The sequence below is a fragment of the Coregonus clupeaformis genome, chromosome 15 (genome assembly GCF_020615455.1).
Source record: "Coregonus clupeaformis isolate EN_2021a chromosome 15, ASM2061545v1, whole genome shotgun sequence".
Lineage (NCBI taxonomy): Eukaryota > Metazoa > Chordata > Actinopteri > Salmoniformes > Salmonidae > Coregonus > Coregonus clupeaformis.
The window spans coordinates 34,423,513-34,444,360 of NC_059206.1; the positions used below are offsets into that span (position 1 = coordinate 34,423,513).

The window sequence follows — 20,848 nt, forward strand, 5'->3', positions numbered from 1 at the left end:
AGCACTGCGATGCAGTGCCTTAGACCACTGCGCCACTCGGGAGACTAACACTCCAACACTCTACTCAGCAAATTGGATGTAGTATATCACAGTTTCATCCGTTTTGTCACCAAAGCCCCATATACTACCCACCACTGTGACCTGTACGCTCTTGTTGGCTGGTCCTTACTACATATTTGTCGCCAAACCCACTGGCTCCAGGTCATCTATAAATCACTGCTAGGCAAATCCCTGCCTTATCTTAGCTCATTGGTCACCATAGCAACACCCACCCATAGTATGCGCTCCAGCAGGTATATCTCACTGGTCATCCCCAAAGCCAACACCTCCTTTGGCCGCCATTCCTTCCAGTTCTCTGCTGCCAATGACTGGAACGAATTGCAAAAATCTCTGAAGCTGGAGACTCTTATCTCCCTCACTAACTTTAAGCATCAGTTGTCAGAGCACCTTACCGATCACTGCACCTGTACACAGCCCATCTGAAATTAGCCCACCCAACTACTTCATCCCCATATTGTTATTTATTTTGCTAATTTGCACCCCAGTATCTCTATTTGCACATCATCTCTATCATTCCAGTGTTAATACTAAATTGTAATTATTTTGCACTATGGCCTATTTATTGCCTTACCTCCATAACTTGCTACATTTGCACACACTGTATATATATTTTCTGTTGTATTTTTGACTTTATGTTTTGTTTACCCCATATGTAACTCTGTGTTTTCTTTTTTTATCGCACTGCTTTGCTTTATCTTGGCCAGGTCGCCTTTGTAAATGAGAACTTGTTCTCAACTGGCTTACCTGGTTAAATAAATGTGAAATAAATAAATAAATGAAATGGTCCCCAGGTTAACTTGTTTTAATATTTCTAGATTGTTCTCAGAAAGTCAGTGGGATAATGTCTCTCCTAAACCTTTATAGGGACCTAAGGGGAACATTGCCTAATGTCCTTAGGATGTCCCCTGTTTGCTGGGGTATGGGTAGTTGGGCATAAAGGCTACTCACCGATTTCCCGCCATGAGACAGCGCGAGGCATGTTCTCTTCATGTGCTGCAGGCTTTCACTTCACCTTCCTTAGCAAAGCCAGCGAGTCGAGGCTATCTTTATAGAGATAAACGTACTCTAATTTTGTGGGTGTCTTGCTCCATAGATGTTCTCTCCTCATACGCATAACCTAGCACCTCGCCCATGCTAAACCTATAGCCTACCCAACCACTTACATCTTTATGTTTCCACATAAGCTACTGTAGGCTTGCCTCACGTAGCCTACACATAGGCCTAGGTAACTTTGCAACATCACCTGGTACTATAGCCTATGGGTATGCCTATATAAACTCTCTCCAGGGTAGGCATAGCCATTTAACAATGGGTTTCACCTGTATAATTTAACTTTGGTTAATGATATAGGCCTACATTTTACCCTGTGACTAACAGTGTTTTCATTCGAACAAATGTATTCAGAGATGCCAGTCATCTCTAAACTGTGCATGTCTATCTGATGCACACTGTTGCGCCTGCAACTCTGAAACCGAGGTCGCAAAACTAAAAGGGCGTCATAAATTCAATACTATGCCCATTCTAAGTGGACTGAATAATGCGCCTTTATTCTCTCCTCCCATCCCTGGCTAAATTCCTCTCCACTCTCTCACCGTGCGTCAGTCTCGGTTTCCAATGCTCAGCGCAGGGAGCGCAAGCCTACCTCCGTTTGCCTGTATTGCTGTGTTGCAGAGGAAATATTAATTGAACGGATTCATTTTCTTTGCACAATGGGTATCTTGCACATTCTGAGATAAATAGCCTACATACTCTTATGCCGCGAAATATAAGTTATGTTTCTTTGGAAATAATTGTCGGCGTAATGGGGTCCACTGAGGAACAGCAATAGCCTTTAACTGAAATGGTTTTTCAGGACGCGGATCTTGGTGGAAACTAACTGCTAAATTCCTCAATGTTTTTATCGGCATCTTCGGCTCTATGTGATATGTGTTTCATGTTTTTACGCGCAACAGTGAGGTAGACTTCTCTTCCATTCCGTTTTGGAAACGGATGCGAGGGATCCGGACCTGGGTGATTTATTTGGTGGATGCGAGGCAGGGGCCGGTGTCTGAGCGCTGCATGAGCAGCGAGTGGCAGGGCATGATGTGTCAATTTTTTCGGAAGTGGAAGTCCGTGCAGCGCGTTTGGATTATTTCTCCAGAGATGCTCCTGCTGCCTATGTTTTGGTTTTTATCTCAGGCTCGAGCGGCACCCTCTCTGACGGCTGAACAGATGGACATGGGGGTGGTAAGTGCCTATAGTCTTTCGACACTTTTACACTGAATCTTTGAACCTAGACTACTGCAGCGGACACACATTTTTCTGGGTTAAATACGTAGCCTACGCAGATTCTGGAATAATATAGCTGAACTTTTATCTACATAGGCCTACATGTAGGGCTGTTGAAATAAACTACCTCATAGTTCATCATCAGCATATCAAGATGATGCCAACTCTGGTGTGTAATTCTAAAATAACTCCTGCGCATTCAGTGAACATTGACAAATCAAATAGGTTGCTTTATAGTCCATGGTATGGCAGGGATGGAGAAACGTCGCATTTTATTGTAACCTAGTTATTGGCTTCAATCATTTAGAAACAGAAGTAGGGAAGATAGTGAATAATTGGGAGTGAGTAGACTATTGTGTGTGTCCTGTAGTCTCACCGGTGCATTTGCCTAATATATTAAATGAAATGTTCTGTGAAACCAGTCTGACGTTGGGTAAATATTTTAATGAAGGCTTATCATAATTATTTGGGCATTCTTCATGGGTTATTCTATGTGAGCGATTGCTCCTTAATATCTGTCAGTGGTGAATTTAAGCTTGTTTGAGAGAAAATAGCTCTGCATGGTTCTCTATAGCACTGTGCAGTTTGTAATCAATCTTAAATTACATATAAATCCATCCCTGTATTTATCCTTTTTCACATGCACAATGTGATGTAGCCTACAATTCCTGTGGCATAATCATATGTGACCTGGTCTGAGAGCATTTCGTATCATTCTGTACGTAAATACAAGACTCTCCATTTAGTATGATATGTTACCTTTCATATTGTATGTGTTCATTTGTGGATGTCCATCATCCATTCGTACAATATATTATGGATTTGCAAAAACATACAATATGATCCTATTTGCAAAACATATGATATGTTACAAATTCCAATTTGTTGTGGCTAACGTTAGCTAGGTGGCTAACGCTAACGTTAGCTAGCTGGCTAACGTTAGCTAGGTTAGGGGTTAGGGTTAAGGTTAGGGGAAGGGGAAGGGTTAGCTAAAAGGGTTACGGTTAGGGTTAGGGAAGCGTTTCCCAAACTCGTTCCTCGGGACCCCAAGGGGTGCATGTTTTGGTTTTTGCCCTAACACTACACAGCTGATTCAAATTATCAAAGCTTAATGATTAATTAATTATTTGAATCAGCTGTGTAGTGCTAGGGAAAAAACCAAATCGTGCACCCCTTGGGTTCCCGAGGACCGAGTTTGGGAAACCCTGGGTTAGGTGAAGGGTTAGCTAACATTCTAAGTAGTTGCTAATTAGCTAAAATGCTAAAGTTGTCCTTGATGATATTCGAACACGCATCCTTTGGGTTGCTAGACGTTCGCGTTATACGCCCACCCATCTGTCTTATGTAACTATACCAAATGTAACATATCTCACTAATTTGAGTGTCCCGAATTTAGGTGTATTATCTTACGTCTAGTCTATGTGGCCACATTTATGCACATGGCACAGAACCTTGAATGAATGCTTTGAACTTTTAAAGACACAAATCAGAATCATGACTGTCACATTGCGTTAGGGTGGAGAGGTGAGAGAAGAATTTAAAGAACGGTACGGTTGAGGAATTGCTACCAAAATGTACGCAGATTTCAAACACAATATCGCCCAAGAGCGTAATCATGGAACTGTAGGCTTTTGGGGCTCACAGAGAAGTGAAATTGCATTTGACTGAGTGGATCAATATTTCTGCTCGCCAGAGGAGCCACGGGTGATGGTGAAATGATGGCGAGGATGTTCGTGCCTCTCAGGTAGTTGACAAAAAAATCCCTGCTAAAATAATCACATTTACACTAATAATCCAAGCATTGAATTAGTTGAGAGTCGAGAAATTCTATAAATGGCCCTCATTTACCCATTAAAGAAGTTGCCCAAAGCTATTTGATTTAGACTATCCAAGCTTTATAATGATTGCCCATTCTATTGAGAGGAATTTTATTGTCCCCCAAATACTTTTGGACAGCATTACAGTAATCTGTAAACTGTCCTGCCCCTACCCTACCCACCCCAAACACCCCTCCTCTCTCTCTCTTTCTCTCTCTCTCTCTCTCTCTCTCTCTCTCTCTCTCTCTCTCTCTCTCTCTCTCTCTCTCTCTCTCTCTCTCTCTCTCTCTGTGTGTCTACCTCATGTAAGCTCACAACACACAATATGTAGCTGTTCCTCCCTAGTTTTCAAAGTTAATTCTCTAATATGGAGGCAGTGAGGGCAGGGGGCAGAATATTATCTTGTCTCTGCTAAGGGTTGCACAAAGGCTATTTCATGTGCTGACCTCCACATGGCCCTCTTGGAGCCCTGAGAGTGGTGTAGGTGCTGTAAGCTCGCACATTTAACGAAGCTGCTCCATGTCTCTGTGGAGCTGACACATTAAACACAGTGGAAACTCTAATTGCTCGGGTGTTACTGTGTGGACCAGGGCCTGGCTGGCACCATTGCTGAGATGTGTCAGTGCAGAAGATGACCAGCTCAGCGGTTAATAGGTTGGCAAATTACTGAACCTTATCAGTGTGGCACAGCAAGGAGGCAGACGGCTTAGAGAGGGGATCAATATGCACAACCAGCCCATCCACAACACAGGCTTTACAGCAGAAAAGTAATCAGGTGATTACACAGACGATTCCACACACTTCAATGCACAAGTGTGGTGTGTGCGTGCGCACGTGTGCTGGTGCATGTGGGTGTGTACTGATGCGAGGCATTTGGGTGTGTCCGGATCAGCTGAGCAGGCTCAGGTGCATAGAAGTTCCCACTAAAGGAGGGTGTTGGTCAATACTCAGACAGACAGATGGAAAGACTTCTGTCCCCTGGATTGCCACCCCATCTCGCCCCCTTCTGCGGCCGGCTGTGTTTAAAGTAAGGTTTGCGTGGGGCAGGTGGGTGTGTCACGACTTCCTCCGAAGTTGCCTCCTCTCCTTGTTTGGGCAGGCTTCGGTGTTCGTCGTCACCGGCCTTCTAGCCACTGCCGCTCCTCTTCTTAACATTCCATTTGTTTTGTCTTGTTTTTTACACACACCTGGTTCATATCCCCTCATCAGTCCCTGTATACTGTAAGTATTCCCTCTGCCTCCCATGTCTTTGTGTGTGATTGTTTCCATGTGGAGGTGTCGATAGCTCGGTGGAGCATTATGTACTTTATGGCCGGGATATTCATCCGTGTTTTGTTTTCCCCAGTGCACCGTTAGGTTGCACTGTAGTTGTTTTACGCATTGCTGCGAACCGCTGTATTGGTCGAATAAACCATTATTCTGTGATTTACACCTCCTGCGCCTGACTCCGTCCAAATCACCCGCTACATAATCACACACCCAACAGCATGGAGTCAGCAGGAGCGGGGAATATGCCTGGAGTCGTTGAGCGGGTCCGGGAGCATTCCAACATGTTAGCCAGCTTGGGCGAAGCGACAGATCAGGTGCTCCAGGCCGTCCAGCGCCTGGAGAGGAGAGGACCCAGCCCTGCGGAACCAGCTGAGTGACCAGATCCAGCCAACCTCACACCAGCACCCAGAGGTATTCAACTGTCTCGACCGAGGGAATACGACAGGACAGCGGCCTGCAGCTGGACCTCTATTTCACCACCATCAGCCCTGCTCCATCGGATCAGGAGAAGGTGTCCGCCCTCGTCTCCTGCCTCTCGGGGAAAGCCCTGGTGTATTTTGGTTCGCGCGCCGAGCATGTGTCCCTGGTTCGCAGAGTGCTTGGCCGACTGTTGGAGCATGACCTATATGCCAAGGCTGAAAAATGTCTGTTCTTCCAACAATCTGTCTCCTTCCTCGGATACCACATCACCACCTCAGGTGTGGAGATGGAGGGAGATCGCATTTCAGCCGTGCGTAATTGGTCGACTCCAACCACGGTAAATGAGGTGCAGCAATTCATTGGCTTTGCCAATTACTATCGGAGGTTTATCCGGGGCTTTGGCAAGGTCGCAGCCCCCATCGCTTCTCTGTTGAAGGGTGGGCCGTCCTGGCTCCGCTGGTCTGCTGAGGGCTCTCTTCACCTCAGCCCCGGTACTGGCCCATCCCGATCCATCAATACCGTTCGTAGTGGAGGTGGAGACATCCGAGGTAGGGGTAGGCGCTGTCCTATCCCAACGCTCGGGTACGCCACCCAAGCTCCGCCCCTGTGCCTTCTTCTCTAAGAAGCTCAGCCCGGCGGAGCAGAACTATGACGTTGGTGATCGTTGTCAGAGCCCTTACAGCGTGGAGGCACTTGCTCAAGGAGGCAAAACACCCTTTCCTCATCTGGACTGACCACCGTAACCTGGAGTACATCTGGGTAGAGAGGAGGCTAAAGCCTCGCCAGGCCAGGTGGGCCTTGTTCTTCACCCAGTTTGATTTCACGCTGTCCTATATACCAGGCACGATGAACGTGAAGGCAGACGCACTGTCACGGCTGTACGACACAGCGGAGAGGCCCATTGACAACACCCCCACACTCCCGGCCTCCTGCATTGTGGCACCAGTGGTGTGGCCAGTGGACACGGACATAGAGCGGGCGTTATGCACAGAGCCATCTCTACCTCAGTGCCCCGCTGGGCTTCGGTACGTGCCGTCTAGTGTCCGTGATCGTCTTATCTATTAGGCACACACGTCCCCCTCCTCTGGTCACCAAGGCATCGGCCGTACAGTACGCTGCCTGACCGGGAAGTACTGGTGGCCTACCTTGGCTAAGGATTTGAGGGTGTATGTCTCCTCCTACTCGGTGTGCGCCCAGAGTAAGGCACCTAGGCACCTTCCAGCGGGTAAGTTACATCCTTTACCATTTCCACAATGGCCATGGTCCCACTTATCCATTGATTTCCTAACTGATCTTCCCCTCTCTCAGGGTAACACCACCATCCTGGTCATTGTGGACCGCTTCTTCCTCTGCCCGGTCTCCCCACGGCCCTGCAAATTGCGGAAGCCCTGTTTACTCACGTCTTCCGGCATTACCTCCAGGGTCTGGAAGGCGTTCATGGAACATCTGGGGATCTCGGTCAGCCTGACCTCTGGGTTTCACCCCGAATCTAATGGGCAGGTGGAATGGGTGAATCAGGATGTGGGTAGGTTCCTGTGGTCCTACTGCCAGGACCGGCCGGACGACTTGTTTTGGCGCGCGGAGGAGATGTGGAACGCCGCCCACGTCCACCTCCAGCACACCGTGCGTCGCAAGAAAGCCAATGCTGACCACCACTGCAGTGAGGCCCCGGTCTTTGTCCCGGGTGATCGGGTCTGGCTCTCGACCCGGAACCTGCCCCTCCGCCTGCCCTGCCGGAAGCTGAGCCCGCGGTTTGTGGGGCCGTTCAAAGTCCAGTGGAGAGTTAACGAGGTTACGTATAGGTTGCTGCTCCCTCCTGATTACCGTATTAACCCCTCGTTTCACATATCTCTCCTCAGGCCGGTGGTGGCTGGTCCGCTCCAGGAGTCTGAGGTTCGGGAGGTCCCTCCACCCCCTCTGGACATTGAGGTGGCCCCGGCGTACTCCGTCTGTTCCATCCTGGATTCGAGGCGTCGGGTGGGGGACCTTCAGTACCTCGTGGAGTGGGAGGGGTACGGTCCGTAGGAGAGATTCTGGGTCCCGGTGAAAGATGTCCTTGATCCCTCCCTGTTGTGGGATTTCCACCGTCGCCAACCGGATCGCCCTGCTGGAGCTGCGCATCAAGGGGGGGGGGTACTATCACGACTTCCTCCGAAGCTGCCTCCTCTCCTTGTTCGGCAGGCTTCGGCGTTCGTCGTCACCGGCCTTCTAGCTACTGCCGCTCCTCTTCTCATCATTCCATTTGTTTGTCTTGTTTTTTACACACACCTGGTTCATATCCCTTCATCAGCCCCCCATGTCTTTGTGTGTGATTGTTTCCATGTGGAGGTGTCGATAGCTCGGTGGAGCATTATGTACTTTATGGCCGGGATATTCACCTGTGTGTTTTGTTTTCCCCATTGCGCCGTTAGGTTGCACTGTAGTTGTTTTACGCATTGCTGCGAACTGCTGTATTGGCCGAATCAACCATTATTCTCCTCGCCAGGCGTTGGACGACCTGAAGAACCCGATCCTATGCAAGAGATTATTTTGTAAGCAGAAGGCATCGGAGTAGGATTCTATTGCATTGACATGCACAACACAGACCGGTGCAGCATAACCAATCAGAGCTGCAGTAGGCCTACAGTATATGCAAATAGACCATTGCCATATATACATCTGTGCCATTCACAGTGCCATCTGTGCAAGAGAGGTCGTGAGTAGATGCGCTTGTTTGAGATCAAAGCGAGAGCTGCGTGTAGCCACGTGTGCACATTTGTTCATATCCTTTGCTAGTTAGTGAGTTATTAGCCCAGTTATAGATAATGTGTAGTCAGCAATGGGGGAGTGATTGCTTCCTACAAGAGCACAAAACATTTCTAGACATCTTTGAAAAGTGAGTCAGGTAAAGAGCTTTTTAAAATCTTAAATGGGCAGTGTTGTATTTTGAGACAGGCTTGAATAAGCTAAGTAGCCAATAGGCAGAGGGTAGCATAATTTGTCTGATTATCTGTAATAATCGTATGGGAATAATAATGCATTTTATTTTGTAAAGTGGTTTCTTGCATCAAACAACACAACATTTTCAGTCACCTCCTTGTCTGAAGGACAAGTGGATATCAAACCCTGCATGTTTTTTTCAAAAGTCTCATGGAATGTAGGCCTACATTGAACACCATACATTGGCTGCTACTGTAGGATGAATGATAGAACAGCTATTTCCATGTTAAAATGTTATGAGTTGCATTTTCACCATTGTTTTTGATGGTAGGCCACTCTGGTAGGCCTACATTATGATGAAATAGACACAGTAGCCTACTTGGCCACTGTTAAAACTGTAACTTAAAGCGGGTACAGCCTCAGTGTTCACAGTAAACGCATGCCGGAAGTTGCGCAGAATTTTCACAACATTCAAGTTTGCGCTCAGCAGACCTGACATTTGTGTGTAAAAAATGTTGAGGGAACATTGGTCTTGACTCAAGTGTGGGATTTTAATAATGGTCTGGTCTGCCTTCTCTTTCTCACAAACCCCTGGTTCCAATGCAGTCCACTTTTATCACCTCTGTCCTACTTTCAGGAGGCACTTTGGATGCCTGTGACCTCACGCCCATTGCACAGTATCTTGGGGGCTCAGATTTAGGGCGAGGAACAATGTCTAGGGGGAGGCCGCATTGCAGGAGAGAATATTACTGTACGGAGAAAGAGGGAGAGAAAGAGAGAGAGGCATTCAGATGTGTGATATAGTATAGCCATACCCTCTCAGAAAGAAAGCGAGAACTAAGACAGCCCTCCAATCCCTCCATATCCAACCTGACATCCCTTCCTTGTTTAAGTGTATTACGGTGCCGACTGTAGGTTTTTGAGGAGATTGTCAGATTTGCTGAAGGGTTTAGGACAGCATCAAAGGCCCTATCCATGAGGTTTTGCCGATCCTGACACCTCATTGGCAGCCGCAGCAGCTCTGCCTTTTGGGATTCCTGCTTGGAAGCTGCGTTGACCTCATCCTGACCCTGTCAATCAACACGAAGACAGACATATCCAGGCCCTTGGTAGATCAAACACTCATACTTTACAGTATAATATAACAAAATCAAGAAGTTTGTTCTTGTGAAACGATCACACACGCCGAACAGCCACATAAACTCACACACACAAAATTGGATTACCTCATAATATTCCGAGCAACATTGGCTATGATCAGAGAAACAATACTTCACTGGCCAGAAAGCTGTATTTGCAATCTCTAGATGTATTGCAAGCCGTAATCTTGCATGCATGGAAAAAAATAGATGTTCAAGGAAATTCCAAATGCCAAAAAGTATGACAAACAGTAGTAATGGATCACATTGTGTGGGCGATGGAGCGGGAATTACTTTTCTCTGCAACAGAGCTGCACGCAATCTCCCTCTTTCTCCATTCGCTCACACTGATTTTAGCACTCAACTGAGGTTAACGAACAAAGCTGCTCCACTCCAAGGCAACCCTATAGAAAACCCAAAATCAACTCCATATGCTCCCGTCTTATGTTATCCAAAGAGGTCCCCCCCTCTCCCTGTCCCATCTCAGATCAAGGGAATAGTCACCATCGCCATCCAAAGGACCACAGAGCTCTTGTAATTACTGTGGTTTCTGGTATTGCGCTGGCTTGCCTGTCGCAGCTCCAAATAACCCAGAGGCCAGCCAGCTAATCTGGCAATGCACGACCTTAAAGCACTATCAAGGAAACCCCAAAGCAACAACAGAGCTCCTCTTAGATTGCTTGCAGAAATTTGCAGAATAAAGAAACTGTGTGTGTGTTTGCGCATATATGCACATGTGTCTGCATGTGATCGGGTGTGTATGTGTGTGTTATGCATGCAAAATGCGTTCATGTGATGGGAAGTCAAAACAGTCAGTAAAGCAGTCACTTCCCACTCTGAGGAAGCAGGCCAAATTAATGTAAAAGCTAACCAGTTGCTGATGTGGGTGACAGCCCCCTTTGGCTTTTAATAAGTTTGTTCATTTTCCAGGTTGTTCTGAGCCACGCAGCAGGTGATCCCGCCGTTTGGCTCTCATTAGCATTTGTCAGTTCTTAACAAGATGAAGGAGATCGGAGGAGAGAAAAAATGGAAGCAAAAAAGCTTCCTCAGATGCAAGGAACGTCAGAGAAATCATTTTGGAGAGTGGAGGCGTTTGATGTGCAGTGTAGAATCAGCTTCAAGTCTGCCGTGTAATGTTCTCATGACGAGACCCCGTTCCTCTGCTGGTCCTCATGGAAGGAGAAGGAAGGAGCACGTTGGGTTAGATAGCAGCTTGTTTTCAGAGGTCTGCTAGTGCTAATTAGATACGCTTATGGAATTATGTTTAATTTACAAAGGCGAGAGGCTGATGGGATCAGGAAATGGAATTGTATTGAGTTATTAGGTGAGAGTAATCAGTATGTGATGAAAATCATCTTAACCACACATACAGTATTGGAGAGGAATTGTTACATTCAAGGTTGCATCTATAGGTCCTCATTAGTGCAACAATTAGTTATTGACAGGATTTTCTCTCAGCAGAGCCCGTGGGAGAGTCTATTCTCTGTATGGATGTCTTAATGACAATTTAATGAATTAAAGTGCTGTGTAAAAGTACAGAAGAAAATAAGTTACTCCTTGATTGACACTGCTTCTCTAGATTTCTCACAGCCCATACAAAGTGCAAGAACCACCACGCCACAAACCTGTATCAGTCTATGAGAAATGTTATAGGTGGAGAAGGCAGGCAGGATCCCTTTGTGGACTGGGTTGGCTCAGTAGGGAGCCAACTAAAGGTAATGCCCCTCGCTGTGCCCTTGATATGGACTCCTCACCGGCTTCAGTCAAAATGGATTACTGTCTCTGAGTAAGACAACAACATTGTAAGTCACACTGGAAAATGTAATCTGCTCAGAGAATAGTGTATATAAGCAGGGATAGAAATTGGCTTTTCTTTGTGAATATGGCATATGCTTTAACCTTTTCGCCGCTTGTGGCTTTTGGGTATTCCTGTACTCACATACATTTCACTGTCTTTGTAGAAAAGTCCACAGATCTGCTGAAGAGCTCTGCCCTTCACATGGAAAGGGATGGTTAGTCCCAAAAGCCAGAATCGAAGCTGAAGATTAGCTTTTTCAGAGCGGCCAAAGTGGCTTTTTTCCCTGATTGGCTAATTCTCTGCTAATGTTGTGTGATCTTTATAACAGTGTTGCGGTAGATTCTAGACCTATATAGGGAGTCGGTATAAATGTTTGATGGACACACTATGTTATGTTGTGATACACGAGGTGCTCAATATCTGACTGTCATTCTCTCTTTGCCATCTCTTCCTTCTCTTTCTCCACTCCCTATGACTTTCATTTAAATCCTCTGCATCTCCCCTTTTTCCTCTTCTTCTCTCTCTCCCATTCTCCCCACCCTCTCTCTCTCCATCCCCTCATTGGCTTTGGCACGGACACTCGTCCCTGGGAAGATGCATAGTGCTGCAACTGGAAGTCGGTTGGCATTTAATAACCCAGCAAGTCAATATGACCATAATGATTGGCCGTTCATTAAGTAATGTGCCACATCATCAGTTCCATAATTTAGCGCCGTTATTAATTTGATTTCAGCCTTGCGTTGATCTGAGGGGCTGTTATTGGCACATCGACCAGGAGTAATGGGCCGAGTCCAGCTAGAATTAAGCTGGTGCACTTTAAAGCAGGGTCACAGTAGGGTGTCTTCTATATTTATATACAGTATAGGAACAGAAATATGAGCAGCACAATAATGCAATGCCCTTAAAGTGACCAAGTTATTCTCCAAGTCCTTACTTGCTCAAAGACATCTTAAGAGCATGTAGCCCAAAGAGATCCTATTAAATTGCTATTATGTAATTCTAGGATGTTACCTTTGTTCCTATATTCATACATGCACTGTTCCATTTGATAAACAAATAAAACCTTGCCATCATCTTCAGCTCTGCAGTCAATCCCATCTTCCTATCTATTACTGAACAAAAATATAAACGCAACATGTTTCATGAGCTGAAATAAAAGATCACAGAATTTTTCCATACGCACAAAAAGTGTATTTCTCTCAAATGTTGTGCACAAATTTGTTTACATCCCTGTCAATTAACATTTCTGCTTTGCCAAGATAATCCATCCACCTGACAGCTGTGGCATATCAAGAAGCTGATTAAACAGCATGATCATTACACAAGTTCACCTTGTGCTGGGGACAATAATAGGCCACTCCAAACTGTGCAGTTTTGTCACACAACACAATGCCACAGATGTCTCAAGTTTTGTGGGAGCATGCAATTGGCATGCTGACTGCAGGAATGTCCACCAGAACTGTTGCCAGAGAATTGAATGTTCATTTCTCTACCATAAGCTGCTTCCAACGTCGTTTTAGATAATTTGGCAGTACGTCCAACTGGCCTCACAACCGCAGACCACGTGTAACCATGCCAACCCCGGACCTCCACATCCGGCTTCTTCACCTGCAGGATCGTCTGAGACCAGCCACCCGGACAGCTGATGAAACTGAGGAGTATTTCTGTCTGTAATAAAGCCCTTTTGTGGGGGAAAACTCATTATGATTGGTTGGGCTTGGCTCCCCAGTGGGTGGGCCTGGCTCCCAAGTGGGTGGGTCTATGCCCTTCCAGGCCCTCCCATGGCTGCGCTCCTGCTCAGTCATGTAAAATCCATAGATTTCCTTTTGTGTGCTCTCTCTCATTGTTCAGTAGAATCTTATAATGGTCTAAGTCAGGATTTTCAGCGTAAGGTGAAGATAATAGAGAACAGGCCTACTGTGCTCTGCGCCATGTTATTATCCGTGTTATTATCAATTTATCCAGATCAATTGTCTCCTCCATCTGCCTGTGGTTTGCATCCCGCAGCCCTAACCACCTTTTCCACTTTACCAATACACTGCTTTAATAAAACTCTGATTCACCTTGGAATGAAATGGTTCTGTTTCACCATGTGCCAATATGTCAGACTATGAATAAATTAGACCGGGAGACAGTCCCCCCAAAAATCAGACTTATTCACACAGTAAAATACACTCACTATTTTCCCTGTTTTTGTGGATCGATGAATATGGTTTGCGATAACTCATGGAAGTGTGTAAACATGCCGTGTGAAGTGTTAAATTATATATTGATAATTTAACACATCATAAGCATGCATTCTAGTCATTTGCTAGTCACATTTGTCATAGAGCCCCGCAGCCCACTGCTGCTGCCTGGCTGCCAGACTGCCATTCATTAATGTTACATTCATTAATGTTTCCGTCCTCTTAGATCTCCCTGCCTGGGGGTAAGTGTCTGGGGCTGGGGTTTGACGAGGCGAGCCCCCTGATCCCAGTGTGGCATCACAGACTCATATACATGAGGACGGGAATCAGGGAGAGAGGAGACTGAACAGCTAATTAGCAGTCATTAGTCTCATTAGTGAGATGGCTACTGTGATCAGTGGGTGCTGCTGTGTGGGGTGGTATCACTACCCACCCTTCCTACCATGCCAGCTAAGCTCTGTATGGGCACCCCTCCTCACCATCCAGCACGGCAAATGAGATCTACGGTAATTTAGCATGAGCCAAGCGAGAGGAACTCACAGGCCACTGCATACATTGGATCACTGACACACGTGCACGCACACATACACACACGCACACAGTGCTGTAATGCCATAGTATGTGGGCTATTTGAGTCCAGACCGTTTTATTAATGGGAGTGTTGGTGGAGTTCGAACTTTGGCACCATTTCTAAGAACAATCCAGTCTAGGGGTGTCAGGTAGCAGCTAGTGTCCCCTCAGTCTCCCACCAAAACACAATCTCCTGCCTCACCTTATTTATTCTGAATCGGTTGTCCATTTTCAATTTAGGAGTTTTCGCTTCAGCAGTACTTGTTTTAACTTTGTTCATTTAAAAGTCTTTAGTGAAGTCTTTGCCTCTGAAAATAGCATTTTCTCCAGCTCTGGTTGATTGGGATTCACAGTGGAACATTGTTGTGCTGTTTTATGGCCGTAGGTGCTGTGTTCTCCCCACTTCTCTCCATGAACAAGACACAATATCTAGGTTATGTAGACTGTCTTCGGCCTGGCCATTCTAGTGGCCCCTGGCATTCCACCCACTCTGAAAGCTGCTGGCAAGGTCCCCGTTTTCAGGTAACACATGAAACCTTTATGTCACAGTAAGTCCTCGTCACCCAACACTGTGCTGCACTTTTCACCACCCGGGGCAATTCTGAAATGTTGTTTTTATTGTGTTATTGTGATGTTCCACTTCCTAACTTTTCTGGGGAAACTGCTAGTGTGTCTAATGTAGCTTGTTGCAGCTAGGGGTTGTAATATCCTTGTGTGTGAAAATGGCAGTAGAAACTTTCACACTGTCTGCCTTGCAGGATGAAAAGTTTGTTTATCCTGTGGCGTTGATGGGGCTTGTAATATCCATTGTCAGGGTTTTTTGTACGTGGTTTAAGTGTGTGTGGGTTCAAGGCCAGTTGCTGCTGTTACTCAATGTGTTGTCAAGGAGGCTCACGGCTTAGACTAGGAGGGCAAATCTGTCTCCATGACACTAGTCGCTATGGCAGCACACGACAGCTGTCCCACGGTTACCTTCCTGGCCATGAATTACATACAGACACATACATAAATACTCACACACATAGTTATACATAGACACACACACATTTATACTGAACAAAAATATAAACTCAACAAGTGTTGGTCCCATGTTTCATGAGCTGAAATAAAAGATCACAGAAATGTTCCATATGCACCAAAACCTTATTTCTCTCAAATTGTGTGCACAAATTTGTTTACATCCCTGTTAGTGAGCATTTCTCCTTTGTCAAGATAATCCATCCAACTGACTATTGTGGCATATCAAGAAGCTGATTAAACAGCATGATTATTACACAGGTGCACCTTGTGCTGGGGACAATAAAAGGCCACTCTAAAATGTGCAGTTTTGTCACAACACAATGCCACAGATGTCTCAAGTTTTGAGGGAGCGTGCAATTGGCATGCTGACTACAGGAATGTCCACCAGAGCTGTTGCCAGATAATTTAATGTTCATTTCTCTACCATAAGCCGCCTCCAGCATCATTTTAGAGAATTTGGCAGTACGTCCAACTGGCCTCACAATCGCAGACCTCGTGTAACTACGCCAGCCCAGGACTTCCACATCCGGCTTCTTCACCTGTGGGATCGTCTGAGACCAACCACCCGAACAGCTGATGAAACTGAGGACTATTTCTGTCTGTAATAAACCCTTTTTGTGGGGAAAGACTCATTCTGATTGGCTGGGCCTGGCTCCCCAGTGGATGGGCCTGGCTCCGAAGTGGGTGGGCCTATGCCCTCCCAGGCCCACCCATGGCTGTGCCCCTGCCGAGTCATGTGAAATCCATAGATTAGGGCCTAATGAATTTATTTCAATTGAGTGATTTCCTTACATGAACTGTAACATTGAAATTGTTGCATGTTGCGTTTATATTTTTGTACAGTATATATACACATAATGACACTCAATCTCATTCATATAAATGGTAACAATAGCACTTAGACCTACACAAATAAATACATATTGTGACGTCACGAGAGGCTACACAGCTTTCAGCGGGATTGCTCAAGTAGTGCATGGAGACAAGGTTCAAACAAAACAAGGATTTTATTATAGGTCTTGGGAAATTAACGAAAATATAACAAAATTCTGTTCTCTTGTGGCTCTTTAAGGGTTAGCAGTTCAGGGATGTCTCTTCCACATCCAAAATCATAATTCTCACTCGCTCAGATAACTTTTCCCCAGCCTTACTGTAGTCCACGTTGCAGCTAGTGGCCAACCCAGCAAAAAAGTCCTTCCAAATGTCTCTCACGTATTTCCACCGGTGCATATATCCAAAGGTGAGTATTTCCCAAAGGTAAGTATCTCCAAATCCTTATATTCCTCATGGAAGTGGACGTGCAGCACTCTTGTCCTCCAGAGAGCCCAGGTTGGAGACTGTGTCTCTTCACCCCCCACACACTCCCTCAGTGTGTCTCTTCCCTTCCCAAACCTTCAGCTCATCAGCTCCTCATTTGTTTCAGCTGCGTGGGAAGATTGGCCATAGAGGGGTGGAGTTCCCGACCATACCAGCAGATGGAGCCATAGCTGTCTGGGTTTGCAGCCACCTCAGGGGATGTAACGTCCCTCCAGGACACAGCCTCTCGTGACATCACACATCCCCCTCCTCGGGACCGACGTCCTCGTCGGGGTAAAGGCAGCGAAGAAGGCATCACGCCGGGAGAGGGCGTCCGCATTGCCGTGGTGCTTGCCAGCCTGCTCTCTCTTCAACTCCTCCACCTCTAGGACCAGGGACTCAGCCTCCTGTTGTCTCTCCTTGAGTTTCTTACTGAACGCATCAGCCTTGGTTTTAGCAGAGTTTAGCTTCTGTTGAGCAGCTTTCAGTTCCTTCTCTCTCTCTGCCTCCGCATTCTTCATCTTGTTCTCCAACACCTTGTACTTCTCCTCTGCCTTCTTCTGGACCTCCTTACTACTGCGCAGGGTCTCCTCACACTCCTCGATGGTCCTGCGCAGCCTCTCCAGCTCCTCCTGTTGCTTAGGGAAGGAGCTCTGTTGGAGTTTAGCCTGGAGGATATCTAACTCTTCTGTCTTCATGTCTAACTGTTGCTTTAACAAACGATACCTCTCAGCGGACCCCTTCAGACCAGACAGTTCTTTGTCCAGATTCTGTAGCTCCGTCTCTGTGTCGGTCTGGGCACCTGCCATCCCTATCCGAGCCCGGGCGGGAGTGAGTAACTCGGAGGATTGCACCGGAGCCTTCCCAGGATGAGTCTTGCCTCTCCGTTTCCGAGGTACTCGGGTTATCCTCTCCTGAGACTCTCTCCAGAGTGGGTAAAAGGCTGGGCAGTCTCGTCCAATTAGGACAGGGACGGGGAGGGAATCAACCACCCCCGCCGTCGTGTGTATGGTTCCCCGTGTGCTGGTCATTGTAAGTTCAGTAATGGGGTATTCTCTGGTGTCCCCATGGACACAGGAAACTGGGAGGACTTTCCCCGGGGTCAGACACGTTGGGCCCACCAAATCCTTACGCACCAGGGTGGCCCGGCTACCAGAATCCAGTAAGGCCTCCACATCATGGTGATTCACAGTTACCGGGCAGGTGGGGGGTCGATCTGGGCCGCCATCTACGACTCCCAAGAGCGAGGCAAAACGGTGTGTGGGTGCTGAGCTGGAGGACTCCGCAGTGGGCATAGGTTCATCGGCTGGTTTCCCACACTGCCAGGAGATATGTCCCATCTCCCCACACCGGTAACACTGTCGAGTTTCCCCCCCTCCTGGTGTACTCTTCTTGGACCCGCCTGGTTTCTGGCTCCCCCTGGAGCCGGGATAAGTCCTGACGTGGCTGGGTTCGAGACCTTGGGGGTCCTTTGGACGGGTTCTTCCCATTTGTGGTGGGGCCGCACTCCTGGGGTCTTTTCGGGAAGCATTCAGCATCTCCGCTGTGGCCTGGTACTTTTCCACAGCTTCCACGGTCAGATCAGCCGTGGTCAAGGCCTGTTGACTGATGAACCGTTTTGCCTCATAAGGCAGGGCGCGTAGGTAACGATCCACCACAACGGCCTCCACCACCGCCGCTGCTGTATTCCTCTGCGGATCCAGCCATTTCCTTGCGATTCGGACAAGTTCATGCATCTGCGCCCGAGGAGGTTGGTCTGGTTGGAAGGTCCAGCTGTGAAAGCGCTGGGCCATACCAAACTTTGTGAGTCCATATCTGCTGAGGATCTCAGACTTCAGGGCATCATAGTCAGTAACCTGGTCAGGGCCCAGGTCCCGGACAGCATTCAGCGATTCCCCGGTTAGAAAGGGGGGCTAACAGACCAACCCACTGTTGCTTGGGCCAGGCTTCCCTAGTGGCCGTGGCCTCAAATGCATGCAGGTATGCCTCAATGTCATCGGTAGCTCCCATCTTAGATATAAAGTCACTTGCCTTTATTGGGCGGGTATTTTGGACCACCCTCTGTCTCTGCAACTGCAATTCCTCTGCCTTCAGAAGGTTGGCTTTCTTTTGCTCCTCCAAGAGAGCCACGTTTGCTTGCATCTGGGCTTGCTGGCCAGCAACAAGGGCTTTCAATATGTCCTCCATTTCAGTCGGCGGGGAGCCTACGGCCAACTTGGAAAACTGGGTGATCAAACCTTCGGTATCCTCCTCTGACATGCACTATTAACGCTTGAGCGTGCCTGTATTCTCCACCATCTGTGACGTCACGAGAGGCTACACAGCTTTCAGCGGGATTGCTCAAGTAGTGCATGGAGACAAGGTTCAAACAAAACAAGGATTTTATTATAGGTCTTGGGAAATTAACGAAAATATAACAAAATTCTGTTCTCTTGTGGCTCTTTAAGGGTTAGCAGTTCAGGGATGTCTCTTCCACATCCAAAATCATAATTCTCACTCGCTCAGATAACTTTTCCCCAGCCTTACTGTAGTCCACGTTGCAGCTAGTGGCCAACCCAGCAAAAAGTCCTTCCAAATGTCTCTCACGTATTTCCACCGGTGCATATATCCAAAGGTGAGTATTTCCCAAAGGTAAGTATCTCCAAATCCTTATATTCCTCATGGAAGTGGACGTGCAGCACTCTTGTCCTCCAGAGAGCCCAGGTTGGAGACTGTGTCTCTTCACCCCCCACACACTCCCTCAGTGTGTCTCTTCCCTTCCCAAACCTTCAGCTCATCAGCTCCTCATTTGTTTCAGCTGCGTGGGAAGATTGGCCATAGAGGGGTGGAGTTCCCGACCATACCAGCAGATGGAGCCATAGCTGTCTGGGTTTGCAGCCACCTCAGGGGGATGTAACGTCCCTCCAGGACACAGCCTCTCGTGACATCACAATATGCATACAGTCACACTAAGGCATCCTGGGTAATACACACAGTAATAACTCACAGACCACTCACCTATTCAAACAGCTCGAGGATTTGCGTTCTCCCTTGCACGCACACACAATTTCATACTGTCCACACGCACACACACACACTTAGGGATTCTCCATAACACTGGATAGCGTATAACAGTTATGCAGGTTTTCCTTGGCAGGTCTCTGGTGGATGGCAGTCAGTCTATGTGTGTGACTGTGCATGGCTTTCTCTTCCCTCCGTGACATATGGAATAAAGATCACAGTAGGGCACCAGGCCAGCTTTATTCAATCCTTCTGTTTGTGGTGTTTGGCATGGCGCCGTGTCAGATTGGTACCCAAAAGAGATCCAACATCAAATGGTTCTAGAGGTTTGGACCCACTTTGGCAGTTAAATAAAACTACTGTTATAGGGCGTCTCCAAATTGGCTCCGACATCACAGTTTGTTTATTTTCTAACTTGAGCTGATTTTTGTTTAAGCACACATATAAAACGCTGACTAACTGAGAGCCTCTGATGTGGGATTTGGTCTTTATTTTCACTGTAAATACTTGCCAAGGGGTGATGGGCCAGAAATAAGTACTTCCTCCACCACAGTGAAAAGGTGCCAATGATGGGATGGATGATATCCGTTATCAGAAGCTGTTTTTAGCTGCACCATAGCCTCCATCACTGTCACGTTACCACAGTGAATCAGCCTACAGTTAGGCCTCCTTGGAAAAAATAGTACGCCGTAGGAACAGCTGCCCTCCGGAACAGCCCCATCGCTCCCCTTTCACACACACACACACACACACACTTGACCGGTCCAATGCAGATCGCTCTCATCGAGCTGACAACAGTTGCCATTAACCAGTTGAGGTTAACCCCACACAGAGGGCCAGTGAAGGATCTGCCATATTGATCCACCCCTTCTCTCTCTCCATCCATCCCAGCAGGTTTGAATTAATAATGTTTTAAATAATATTTCATTTTTAATATGCCATTTAGCAGTTGCTTTTATCCAAAGCGACTTACAGTCATGTGTGCATACATTTTTACGTATGGGTGGTCCCAGGGATCGAACCCACTACCCTGGCGTTACAAGCGCCATGCTCTACCAATTGAGCTACAGAGAACCACCTGTCCTG

At 47.1% G+C, this 20,848-nt stretch overlaps 1 protein-coding gene across 1 annotated transcript in view; it reads left to right on the top strand.

Moving 5' to 3' along the window:
• The first annotated feature begins 1,678 nt into the window (after positions 1 to 1,678).
• Positions 1,679 to 20,848, top strand: part of LOC121582573 (matrix metalloproteinase-17-like) — a 94,065-nt gene continuing 74,895 nt past the window's right edge. Inside the window, exon 1 of the mRNA XM_041898461.1 lies at positions 1,679 to 2,286. Within this exon, the coding sequence (XP_041754395.1) occupies positions 2,050 to 2,286 (237 nt within the window). The 5' untranslated portion in view covers positions 1,679 to 2,049. The remainder of the gene's footprint in view (positions 2,287 to 20,848) is intronic.